This window comes from Pholcus phalangioides, unplaced genomic scaffold (genome assembly GCF_987345545.1).
Source record: "Pholcus phalangioides strain wild (caught in Gottingen) unplaced genomic scaffold, Ppha-v1.0 ptg000012l_1, whole genome shotgun sequence".
Classification (NCBI taxonomy): Eukaryota; Metazoa; Arthropoda; class Arachnida; order Araneae; family Pholcidae; genus Pholcus; species Pholcus phalangioides.
This window is the reverse complement of record NW_028301605.1, coordinates 18,543,210-18,556,695: the sequence shown is the minus strand read 5'-3', so window position 1 is coordinate 18,556,695 and position 13,486 is coordinate 18,543,210. Positions and strand designations below refer to the sequence as shown.

The 13,486-nt window shown below is 40.8% G+C and overlaps 1 protein-coding gene across 1 annotated transcript; it reads right to left on the bottom strand.

Moving 5' to 3' along the window:
• Window positions 1-269: 269 nt before the first annotated feature.
• LOC149079823 (uncharacterized) lies at window positions 270-12,217 on the bottom strand. Its single transcript, XM_089240319.1, has 3 exons — window positions 12,180-12,217; window positions 7,410-9,813; window positions 270-3,459 (listed from the first exon to the last, which is right to left on the bottom strand). Exons 1-2 carry the CDS (start codon window positions 12,195-12,197, stop codon window positions 7,438-7,440), a joined length of 2,394 nt encoding a protein of 797 aa, XP_089096445.1. The 5' UTR covers window positions 12,198-12,217; the 3' UTR covers window positions 270-3,459; window positions 7,410-7,437.
• Between the last annotated feature and the right edge of the window lie 1,269 nt (window positions 12,218-13,486).

Below are 13,486 nucleotides of genomic sequence, written 5' to 3'. Positions count from 1 at the left end.
TCCTGGAGGTTATCGGTTGAAGTTTCTCTGCCCCTGATCATCTGGAGCGTGACTCGACTTCGTGATCAAAGGACTTTTAATACTGTCAAATTAATACCTTCACCGATACTCGTTTGCCAGCTAATATATTGCTTGATACTTGCTGACTTGTGACCGATATCTCATGTGTTTTGTCCAAGCTGGTACAAATTACTGTAATATTTCAGTCGCTGATATGGACGTGATTTTGATATTAAGAAATCACCAGTTTCTGCAAATACTATTTTTAATATGAATTTTCTTGTACAGGGTGCTCCGGTAAGGACTACCTGACATTCAAACAACATAACTTGGAAATAGTGATAGACAGAAAAAAATAAATAAGCATTTTGTTTGATGGGCAGAACATAAATTTCAAATAAGCCGGTTTATGAAATTAGTTGCTGCTTTGGCTAATAGATGGCACCACAGTCGTTCAAACAGTTAGTATTACTGCCCTTCGTAAACGTATCCAATCACAGAACTACGGATTCGAAATAGTTACCAGGACATGACAAAGGTGAAAAGTGGAGTTTGAAGCTTTTTTTAACACTTCCCTCCCCCCCCCCTCCCCACACAATGTCTGTACTACAATGGATGCGTATGCTCAAAGCTGGAACTAGAGGGGGCAGAGGGGTGCAACTGACCCAGGCGGAAAAAATTAGGAGGTGGGGGAAGTTTTAAGTGGAGGTCAAAAACACCATTATATGAAGCCATCGAATTTCACAATGGTGGGGACGGGAAAATAATGTCTGTCCCCCCTCACAAAAATCCTAGTTACGGTCCTGCGTATGAACTTTCACAGATGAAAAGTTCAAGCGGATACAGCTTTCAGCGCATGTTGCCGTAAACATTGACTTTCGAATGGCCCCACAGAAAGAAGTTGGGAAATAAATCGACTGTGTGACTCAATCTGTTAATCGCGGCAGTACCCAATTGCCCGGGGGAAATATATTGCCATGATTTTCCATGACTGTAATTTTCTCTATTTCTTTTTGACTCAGTAAAGGGAGGAATGCTCTGGACTAGGTCACGAAGCTGGTCTAGAAGTGATCTCAACAGCGGGATAAGAGAAGCGGTAAAATTATAGAGTTCATTCATTCATCCAAGTGGCGCCAGCTATTAGTTAAAATTGTAATTAATTTTCCAAACCGAAAGACTTATCCGATGATGATGTCACTCTCCGCTGTCCGCACGTGACCTTCGTATGGATAGCGGAGTCGCCATCCGGTGGCAATGTCAGCAATTGTGAGCTTTGGCCTGAGTTAGGTCCATGTACGGTCCCGTTCAGTGCACAAGATCTGCAAGTAAAGATTGAGATATTCGATGTCTTTGAGTCTAGTGGTCTAGGGCGTTGACCCGGAAAGTGAGAGGACATGGGTTTTATTACCCGCAGGGGCAGTTGAATTTCCTCCCTTTCCTAAATACATCTTCGCATCAGCCAGCTATTGAAAACCTTCGTATGGATAGCGGAAAGTGACATCATCCTTGGATAGAATAGCTTATGCGCATAGCAACGACGCCATCAGCGAGTACAGTGATGTCAGCATTATCGCTTGATCAGTCCGCTCGAATCTTTAGACCGGTGTTTCTCAAAGTGTACGTCCCGGCGAGCTGGCCTTATTGATTTGCGCGCATATTTGTGCTTTGAAGGGGTTCTTTTAAATGGGAAAATATCTACCAAACTATTCTGGTGAGAATGAATAAATCATGAATTGGGCAAGGGAGCCCCTGGTGAAAAAAGTTCGGAACCACTGCTCTAGGCGCTGTAATTTCGTTTGATCTCAGGAGACTGAGATTTTCATAATCTGCTGCATCTCAGCGCTTCTCAACATCATGGGTTGCCCCGGATGAAATGTGTGCTGAGACACCCATACCGGACTTGAAGTAACAGCTTATGTTTTCGCATGCTGACTCTTCAAAATCATGATACTAGGTTCTCATCATAGCGGGCCAAATGCGGACCGCTTAGAGCGTCTATCCAGCCCGGCGCAGGATCTGCGGAGCTTCACTTCTAGGCGCAAAAATTTCAGTTATGACTCATTATCCGAATATGTCCAGCCCCCACCAAAATTCGATCTTGTTTGTTAGCCCGCTTTTAAAAAAAAAAGTTTGCCCATCACTGATGTAGACCCTTATGGACATTGGCGCCTCGAACCTTGCCGGATGGGGCACATGTGTTAATATGGGTTCTATGAGCATTATATTTCACTTCTGAACTTCATTGTTTTACATCTGAATTTTATCTCATTATTTCCGTGGCCTTCTTAACCATCAGCCAAGGCTCTCCTTCCACTTGATTTTCATCCATGAATACCCCCCAGAATATCCTGGGGCCAAAAGAAGCCACGCGACTCCAAGTTGAAAACCATTGGCATGACTTGTCATCATCATTTGTTCATTTTTAATCGAATTCAAAATTTGAAAGAACTTTTGGCGCATCCTGTAAGTCATAACTATAACAGATGGCTTCTGAGTCAGTCCATAAAATGTAAAATATATGGATTCTTATTCTTTGACAAGGCTTTTCTTACGAAGGTTTTTAACAGCTAGTTGATGCGAAGATGAATTTAGGAAAGAGAGAAATTCCACTTCCTTTGCGGGGGAATCGAACCTACGTCTTCTCACTTGTCGCGTGAGAGCCCTGGGCCACTAGACTACAAAAGCAACGAATTTCAATATTTCCCTGCAGCTCGTGTGCATTGAACGGAACTGTACATGGACGGTCGGACTTAACTCAGGCCAAGCTCACAATCGCTACCACCGCCACCAGATGGCGACTTATCCAAGGATGATGCTACACTGTGCTATCAATACGAAAGAAACCAGTTGTTAAAAACCTTCGTATGGAAAGCGGAGAGAGAGAGAGAGAGAGAGAGAGAGTGACAAAATCCTGAGACAATTACCTCCCTAAGCAAAGCGAAGAGTGACATCATCCTCGGACAAGATTTTTCTTCCACAACATTAACGACACCGATGGCAGTGAGAGACAATCTCGTGCATTCCAGCTACCACTGTTGCCAACGACCTCTTACTTCAGTGACAAATAACACACGGATAGTATCATGTGAACTAAAAGAGTCTGGTATTGACAAAAAAAATACTTGAGTCTTTTTTGAAAAAAAAACACGACTACACAGAAGTAGAGCTGCATAAAACTGCATCAATGCTAGTGCCATGGCAATGATATGGAGAAAAGCACACCACCTAGAAATCGCGTCACCATGTTAGCTGAGACTTGTTACTCTCTTCAATATAATCCATCTACAACGCATATTAAGCATCCATTTTCCTTCGGTCTTGTATATCACAACTGCAAATTCTCTGTCATTGTCGATTGGGCAGCTCCAAATGTTCATAACAGAATGCACTTCACAGACATGCGTGATACACATTCTTCTCTCGGTTCCTGATTTTTTGCAGGGACGGAACTGAGCTTACCTAATACAAGAAATACACAATGTTCAAATATTGAATGATAACAAAAAAATTGGTTTTCGTGATCAAATTATATGGTAATACTTTTCTTCTAATTTTAAAACTAAGTTGTATTATCAGCAATTCTTATAAAAATGAAGGGAAGACACATCCCTTTTTCAGACCCGTACCCAGAAAATGCACCATCAGCAATTCAATGCCGGAAAATTCGGCGACCAACAATTCACCGCATGGAAAATTCACCGACGTCAGTTGGACTTGAATCAATGAAACTAGTGAATTAATGACCGAGTGAGTGAATGAATAAGCGTGTGAATATGTGTGATTGAAAAAATGATCGAGTGAGGGAATACACGAAACCGGCCTGCCGCAAATAAGCTAGCTCGCTCTCTCAGTCAATCATTAGGTAGCTCATTTTATCACTACTGCACCAAACACCAACTCTGGCCATATCGCTATATATTGCAATTTACTGCCGTTAATGAGATGGGTTGGATATGAAGGCGCTGTGTATCTCTATGGTCGCCTCAAATACGTTAGGAAAAATATCTTATCTATATCTTCTCTTGGGTTCGAACGCGGGACCGTGACAGCAACCTTCACGGTGGTAGACGAGCATCTTACCACCACGCCACTCGGGCTATGTCCCTACTCATTGGATCAAGCTTTCTTTCACTCATTCACCTGGTCGCTTATGTCAATAGGTCACTCACTTACTTTTTAGGCCACTAAAAAACCTGCTAGGTCGCGCAATTTGTCATTCATTCACCAGGTCACTCATTCTATCATCAACTCACTAGGTTACTCACTTTGTCATTCATTCACCAGGTCACTCATTCTATCATCAACTCACTAGGTTACTCACTTTGTTACACAATCACCTAGTTGCTCACTTACTAGTTTGCTAACATACTAGTTTGCTCACTTACTAGTTTTCTCATTGACCAACACTCTAACCACTCTCTCTCACTCTTCTACTAACCACTCTCTGTTACTCTTCCACTAACCACTTTCTGTCACTCTTCCACTAACCACTTTCTGTCACTCTTCCACTAACCACTCTCTGTCACTCTTCCACTAACCACTTTCTGTCACTCACAACTCTCTCTCTCTCTGTCCCTCTTCCCCTCTAACCACTCTCTGTCACTCTTCCACTAACCACTCTGTTACTCTTCCACACTAACCACTCACTCTCTCTCTCTCTCTCTTTCTGTCACTGTATACTGTATCGTTTACTGACGCGCTAACTGACTCGTGTCGAACTGTTGTCGATGAATTTTCTTAATGGTGATTCTAGCGGTGAATTTTCCTTAAACCTTTCAGACCCTGGTGCCGCAGTGGGTTGCTTCTCCTCCCCCCCCCCCACACTGTGGAATTTTTTTCTTTTGCTCTCAGAGAGTTAAGCTTTGACTTAACGGATTGCGTAAATTTTGAGTTGGTAATATGGTGAATATGAACTTTGGTTCTTTCATCAGAGGGTAGCACTTAAAAGTGTCTCCGGGGAGTGATTTATGTCATACAATTTAGAAATAAAATTCGGGAAAAAATTGTATGTGAAGATGAATATACACTTCATCACTTTGGGTGAAAAAATTTGAAAGAAGTAAATTATTGCTTCAGAGGAAAAAAAAATAAAAAATTGAAATTTTTTTGAAAAACAAAATTGAAAAAAAATGAAGATTTGCTGTCATTTAGGTTTCTAATGCATTTTTTGATTATCAAAAATGCAAAAACATTTTGAAAATTCCAAAAACAAAAATAAATGCTCGGGTCAGAAGTGGATATGCAATGCAATTTCTTCCCCGTGATTGCGGCGCTAATTTTTGAAAGCGAAATTTATTGAAGCACGGCCCTAATTTCTGACAACGCGATTTCTAAAACCACAGCCGTTATAACAAAGTTGTTTTGTTTTTCGAAATTACTGCATTAATTTTTGAACAACGTGACTTTTGACATTGCAGCTCTGATTTTTTTGACAATGTAATAACTTTTTTCCCGAAAAACAACAGCCCCAGAGAGAGTTTTCTGACGAACATAACATCTGAACAATTCATTTTTTTTTTTTAAATTATAACACTTTTTTTTTTCGACAACGTATATCTGTGGTGTTTGGTCAGAACATGATATCTCCAAAATATGACTCTTTGGTCTAAAAGTAAGTCTTGCTAATTATAACTAATTATAATACAAATACAACGCCACAATAGGCAAACTGCCCAACGAGGTGGCTGACTTAAGAACATCATGGATCCCCGAGCCATTTTTTGGAGGCCCTACCTACTTGAACTTGAACTACCAGACAGATACCCACGTTAATATTCCTTACGGAACCTCTAACGTAAAGGGTATCTGTTGGAAAATTAGCAACACCTTCCCCAGCCCATCAAATCCATCCACCCTACCCGATCAAACATGAGAACACTTTTTCAAAGTACATGGGGGGGGGGGACTTAAATGGCCCTACCTACTACTGCTACACCACACCCCCCCCCCGCGGAACCCCCAACGAATCGGTACATGCGGGAATGTGCGTGTACGTGTAGTGAAACCTGACGTGAAGTTTTTTTTGTTTCTCTGTAATGCTTGTTATGTGTAGTGCTGCCATCTGCCACCAGTTTTTCTAACTATGAGTGAAGTGTTATGATTGAATGATCTATCGTTGTAGGACTGTTGCTCTCTGTGGCGAGACTTTTTAACGGGGAGATCTGCTCGCATTTGCGCCTTGAAGTTGGGAACCACAGAAAACCAACTTCAGCCGATCAGTTCGAACCCGGACCCTCGCATCGCCAATACGTCACTATAACCACTCGACCACCACAGCGGCAGTCAGACAAATGCACAAATACGTGCGTACGGCTAAACAACAAGCTGATGTATGATATTTCATTTGTATTTGTGTGTACGCTTTTCTTTTGAAATGACAATGCAAATGCTTATATCTGAAAAACGTGATTTTGGTGTTATCATGTTCTGACCAAACACCACAGAATTATTTATATTATAATCCTAATTTTTTGACAACTTAATTTTTGAGATGAAAGCCTTATTATTTTTTTGACGGCCAAATTTGCAGTGAATGTTTCATAAACGTGAAATTTTTTTTACGTCATTTAATATTATTTGCATCTTAAAATTTTCGACAGCGAAATTTTTGAAATCAAATTAATAGTTTTTTCACAACGAATTTTCAAAATCTCGGCGCTTTTCTTCTTAACCCTTTGCGGTCCAGAGGTTTATTTCGGTACTTCGTTGGTACAATTCATAATTAGTAGTTGATTTGCATATCGATCGACTGATCAGTTTTAAACACTAAAGCATCCTATAAAACGAATGACGTACGGAGCGCACGTCCTGGTCACAAAATATTTAAATGAGAGGACGTACGCTGCGTACGTCGCGTCATGGGGGTTGAGGAATTAAGCTTGAAAATTAAAAGCATATAGGCCTATGCTTTTATATTTAGGCTATTTTGACAAAAACCGCTGTTTTTAAGAAAAAAAAATAGACTTACGAATACATATGTTACTGCCAAAGGCCAAAATTGACCAGTTAACCCGGCCAATGTCCGAAATTTTATGGAACTTCGCACATTACAGGGCAGATAGCTAGAGAAGATATCCCTAATACATAGATATCAATTCCCCCCCCCCCCCAATGTATTGACATTCCAATTTCTTTGATCATTAGAGTTACCGTAGCTAACCATAATTTGAAACCACCACAATTAAAACAAAACAAAGAAATATATGATACTCCAAATTGGCGATGCCACGGAAGCCTTTTCTATGGCTGATGATCTCCAGCCATCCCACCAACTGGTTGGCTAAAGCCCGGGACCGACCGAATTTTGAACATTGATCGGTTCAACTGGCTGCCAAGTTCACGAACTGGCCAATTTCGGGCTTTATCAGTAACATACATACATCAGTATATATGATCAAAAACAGACTTACACTTTTCGATTCCAATCTGAAAAACATTTTACTTCGTCCTGTGTTTGATGTGGGCGTGATGTGTAAAATACCATTCAGCGTTGAAATGATTCAATTCGTACTCGTATTTCCATTCTTTTCTGCCGTCGCCATGTTTTTGTCCACTCGTGCCAGCATCAACGTTTCCTCGTCCTACACTGCCACCGAATTTGACTCTACTTGCGCCAGCGCTGTATTTCCCTCCTCCACTTCCAAAATAATGCTTCCCACCTTCAAAAACACCATTACCATATTTCACCCCTTCCGTGCCATCATTCAGTTTTATTCCTCCTATGTCCTTATTTAATTTCGTTCTCCCTCCGTCGTATCTGAATTTAGTTCCTCCAACGCCACCATCATATTTCACTCCTCCTATGCTACTACTGGATTTTGTTCCTCCCGAGCCACTATCGAATTGCAGTCCTCCTATGCCATTACCGAAACGTATTCCTTGAATGCCATTATCAAATCTTATTTCTCCTATACCATCTCCGAATTTCATTTCTTTTATGCCGTTGCCAAAGTTTATTCCTTGGACGTCATTACCCAACTCTACTTCTCCTATGCCATCACTAAACTTTATTCCAGTTATGTCACTACCATATTTTGGTCCTCCTGTGTTACCACCATATTTTGCTCCTCCTCCTGTGTTACCACCATATTTTGCTCCTCCTCCTATGCCAATACCGAAATATATTCCTCCTTCACCATCACCGAATTTTACTCCTCCCGTGTTCCCAATGTATTGTCTTTTCGTCCCACCTCCGTTTTCTTGACTTTTTGTGCCATCACCACCATATTTTTGTCTATTCGTGGTACCGCTGGTGCTCCCCTTTTTGGTGCCACCATATACTCGTCGTTTCGTACCACCACCGTATTTTTTCCATTTTGTACCACTACCATACCCACCTCCTCCAGTAGCATCGCCGTATTCTTTTCTTTTCCCGTTCTCTCCAGATTCGAATTGCGGAGCTCTTCTCGTATCACCACCGGAGTACCTTCTTGTTTCTGTATCACTACCATACCCTACTCCTCCAGTGCTGTCATTGTGTTTGCCATACGTGTTACAGTTCAATTTTCTTTTTCCTATGCTGCCACCGTATTTTCCTCCTCTCAAGTCATCTACATACGTCCTTCTTCCTCCTCCAATAGTTCCATTATAGTTTCCCTTTTTAGTAACATATTTTTTCATCCATGAAACATTACCATATTCTGCACCTTTCACAAAGTATTTGATTGCCCCTACGCCAGTGCCGCATTCAGCTCCTTCCAGGTTATTACCGTACTTTCCTCCTTCAGTGCCAGCATAGCGTGTTTTTTCTCCTGTGCCATCATGCCGAGTTTTATCTCCTCTACCATCATGGCGTGTTTTCCCTCCTGTACCATCATAACGTCTTTTTCCTCCTGTGCCATCATAGCGTCTTTTTCCTCCTGTAGCATCATAGCGTCTTTTCCCTCCTGTACCATCATAGCGTCTTTTTTCTCCTGTACCATCATAGCGTCTTTTTCCTCCTGTGGCATCATAGCGCCTTTTCCCTCCTGTACCATCATAGCGTCTTTTTCCTCCTGTGGTATCATAGCGTCTTTTTCCTCCTGTACCGTCATAGCGTCTTTTTCCTCCTGTGGAATCATAGCGTCTTTTTCCTCCTGTACCGTCATAGCGTCTTTTTCCTCCTGTGGAATCATAGCGTCTTTTTCCTCCTGTGTCATTATAGCGTGTTTTCCCTCCTGTGCCATTATATCGTGTTTTCCCTCCTGTGGCATCATAGCATCTTTTTCCTCCTGTTCCATAGCGTCTTTTTTTTCCTGCGTCACCACCATACACTCCACCGTTTTTTTCTCCTCCAAGACTTTCACCAAGTTTTTCTTCCCCGTTGAAACCAAATTTTCCATCTCTTATGTCATTACCACTTGTCTCTTTCCTTATGTCATCACCACTTTCTTCGTTCTTTACGTCATCAATACTTTTTTCGTCTTTCACTCCATCACCGCTTTCTTCTCCTTCCATGCTACCGACATCATTCTCCGTGTCACTTCTCACCCCAGGACTAATATCTCCTCCACTTCCTCGCAGCTGTCCTCCCGGCGTCTCTCCGAACCCATCTCCATTTTCGCCTGCAACTAATCCTGATCCCTCGGCATGGTCTTTTCGTGTCCCTGGTCTAATATCTTTCCCGAATGTATCTCCTACTTGTCCGCTTGTTCTTTCGCTGACTCCTGGAGCTCCATCTGGAGTCGTAGGTGTTTCATTTTCATATCCACCGAGATTTACGAAGAGCATATCTGGTTCGATATCACCTATTCTTCCTCTTGGGTCTCCACGCTTATCTCCTAAAACGATGGCAGACGCTGAGAGCCATACAGAACACAGAAGAATACTGAAGACCTGGAAGTAATTCGAGAATAAAAAGGATCTGCAAAAATCTCAAGTCATATAATTATCACATCCATATGTAATTGAATCATTTATCTACGTGCAATAATAAACTACGCTCCCTTCTCAACTAACGGAATTCTTAGTTACGCGAACAGAAACATATCGGTGTTCTTGGTGAATCTTAGGCCGGGTTGACACTGGACCGGTACTACAACGATACGATCCGATCAACACGAATTGGTGAAAAAAATCTGAAAATAAATTCAGATTTTCAACCAATGAAAAAGTTTTTAGCTAAAACTGAAATTCGGGTTTTTAACTAATCCGTGTCGATTTTGCGGTTGTATTGCTTATCATATTGGTCAAGTGTGAACCCGACCTTACATAGAGAGATTGGCAATAAATAGAGAAAATTGTTCGAATTTATTTGCTTAGTCTTGAATGTGGTAAAGAGTGTCGCGCCATGATCAAATTTATTAGTGTTATCATAATAGAAACATGGGGGTCCATGTTTCTATTATGATAACACTAATAAATTTGATCATGACGTACCTGGGAAATGGTGAAATGTAAACCTGCAGGCATCATAATAAATTTTCTGAATTCCCTTCAATTGTGTTTATATCAGGGTTTATAATTAAATGCATAGTAAATTGGCGATAGGATCAGAGTTGTGCTCGGTTTGGAAGAAAGAAAGGGTTCACAGGTAGCCAATTCATTACGGGGAACATTTCTCAGAATGTTCGTTCAATCTGGTTATAGATAACTAAGGCCTGCGGAGCAAGGTGTATGTATGTGTGTCCTTAACCTTAACCGAAACCGGCGAAAGTAGTAGTCATTCCCAGCTGGACTTGAGCCATCATTGAGCTGCTATGACCTTATACAATTTCGACTTGGCATGCGGGATCCGTGTCCTCTGCAGTGGCTTCAATATTCACTGCGAGACCATCACTTGAGAATCGAGCTCATGAACGACAACTTGTGTATTTAGTTCTCAAATAGTTTCAGATATTCGAAGATCCTGTCTAACATTTGGGAATTGGAACGGCTCTAGAATGTACTGAGGATAAATGTTTAAACACTGTCAAATCGACAGTAGCGGGAATTAGAGGGCTACTGTAAGTTGCAATGAGTAAAAATGCAATTCACCAAAAGAAATTTATATGTTGGACAAACATGCGCGAGAGATGAATATGTTTATACAGGGCTATAGACCGCTCGTGATTCCTTGCGAAAACCTAATATGAAAAAGTGTTTTCCATTTAAGGATAGGGCGGATATATCAAGTGAGTTGTAACGATTTGAAATTTTGTGACGTGTCAATTTTCTAACGGTCAGTTACGTGCCCTACACCCAACGGAAAAAAAATTCCCATGCGGTGGTCTGCCGCTAATTGAAGTGAAATGTTCAACCTCATAAATAAGAAGCCTAGTTCACAGTCATTTTCATAAGCGATTTGTGCTGTTTCTTCCTTCTGTAGAGTGATGTTAACCTTGTTACCTTAACGTGTTACCTTCGCACCAATGTATTGGCAGATATAACGTCAGATATGTAAAGCGTTAGCCAAACGAGATCTATTGGGAAAAAATTTTCCCCCAAAATCAACACTTTTTTGCCAAAATGTGATAATTTTTTGTTTTCTTCACTGTCAAGTGGAATTTTTTGAAGGAAAGAACAAGAGGGTAAAAAGCAAACTAGTTTGTGCACAGCTTCAGGTCTCTTGATTATGCTCAGGGTTGTAGCATTGCTATCAACTTCAAAGCGTCAAGTTATACGTTTGGTGCCCCTTAGGTGAATTTGGTAGGATTCGAAAGTGAATCAAAGTGAAGTGAATTTTTAATCTTCGTTTTTTAATGCGTTATAACTCCATAATTATTGGTCAAATAAAAAGAAACTGAAAACACTTTTCCGTATTAGTTTTCCGCAAGGAATCACGTATTATTGGGTGGTCGATAGTATCCGCCCTGCATAAATATTGAGGGCCGTAACTAGGCAGGTGCAACAGGAGTACCCACGAAGGGTTCACTTGGAGGGGGCTCCAGAATGGGCCGATAATGGGCCAAAAGGGAACTAAATTCAAATTCTGGCACAAGAATGGCCCTGTAACTATTATTAATTGTATAACTTATGTCAAATCAAGTAACTCTCGTCGAATATAAAAGAATAAAATGCGACATTTTACAGAAAACTTTGTGATGGCTCAAACTACGGGTAATATGGTGAGCCCAAAGATTCTGGTGCGAGGACCGAAAAGGTTGTTCATGCCTGCTCTAAACTTTCTGATAATTGGATAATACCTCCGATAGAAATTGTCAATATTGTGCGGTGCATTTACAAAAACATAAGAAAATCGAATATTTAACAATAGTACTTACCAGTGCACGAGGCATCATTCAACACAACCATATGCCAGTATAAATAAAAACCATTCGAAATCACGTCGGAAGTGATTACTTTCGCGCATCCAGGTGGAAATTCCGGTTTCCTGTTTAGCACGAAAGAAAATCAACCTTTTCAGAAAATTGCCGCTTGAATCTATTGCGGATAAACTTGAAATACACACATATTTCATTTTCAGCTTCATTCATCTTAATTTCCTCTAAGATTATGATGAATTGTTATGAGCGCAAGTTTTGGATCAATGGTAATTACTTTTGGGTAGATATTCAAGTGAATTTTACTATAAGATGAAGCTAGAAAGCTATCTTTAAAAATATCTATGAGGTTTTTACCTTATAAAAAGGTTTTTTAAGATCACAGATCGTTTAATGCAGTGGTTCCAACCGAGGGGTGCGGAAGAGCATTTTTAGGAGGTGCGAGATAGGAAAAAAAATTACTACATGTTGACTGATTATTCCAGGAAAATTGAAATGATTATAAAAAAGGAAATTTTAAATTCTCAAAAGAATATGAATCATACCAATATTTTGACACCTCATCTCTTGGCTTTTACTTGCAGAAATATTTTACGCGAAATTTGCGTTGTAAAAGTTTCTTTTCCGATCAGGCGATCGTACTTGGTTGAGGAAAAAAATAACATTACTTACCTAAACTATTCCGTGGTTTGTTTACATTGGTGACTCGCGTTATTAGCATGTTGTGCTTAGACTTGATAATGTCGTGAACACGCGACTCAGGAAAAACGTCAAAAAATTCAGTCAAGTGCCAAAGAAACATTAATTTTGAACGTCAATGAAGAAGGCCATTTCTCCTATTGCCATTGGATATACTGCAAAAAAAGGTAAAGATATCGCATGCGTCGGCCTGCTATATCCGATGGCAATAGGTGAAATGACCTTCTTCCGTGACGTCACGAGCTTCGTGCGGAGGCTTTTCTACAGATGGTGTTGGCCGAAACGGCTAAAGCTATGAATTTGAAATTCAGTCAGCAGTAGAAAAGGTCGTGATGTAACGACTCACTAAGAAGGGTTTATTTTTTTAATTCGACCCCCCCCTCCCTAAGGGGGTCATAAGGGGGATTTCAAAGGTTATATGGGACAATAAACGGGGGAAGCGTGGGTGCCGGGTGGAAATTGTAGGAGGGGTCCTGCTGTTGGTTGTCTTGTGCTGTCTGACCAACCAGCTTATACCTCTTAGGGAAGGAGAGTCATAACCGTTTTCAGCTGCGACCCAAAATCAACATCAAGATCAGCTTCGCGACCCATGGGATTGTTTGTTCTAC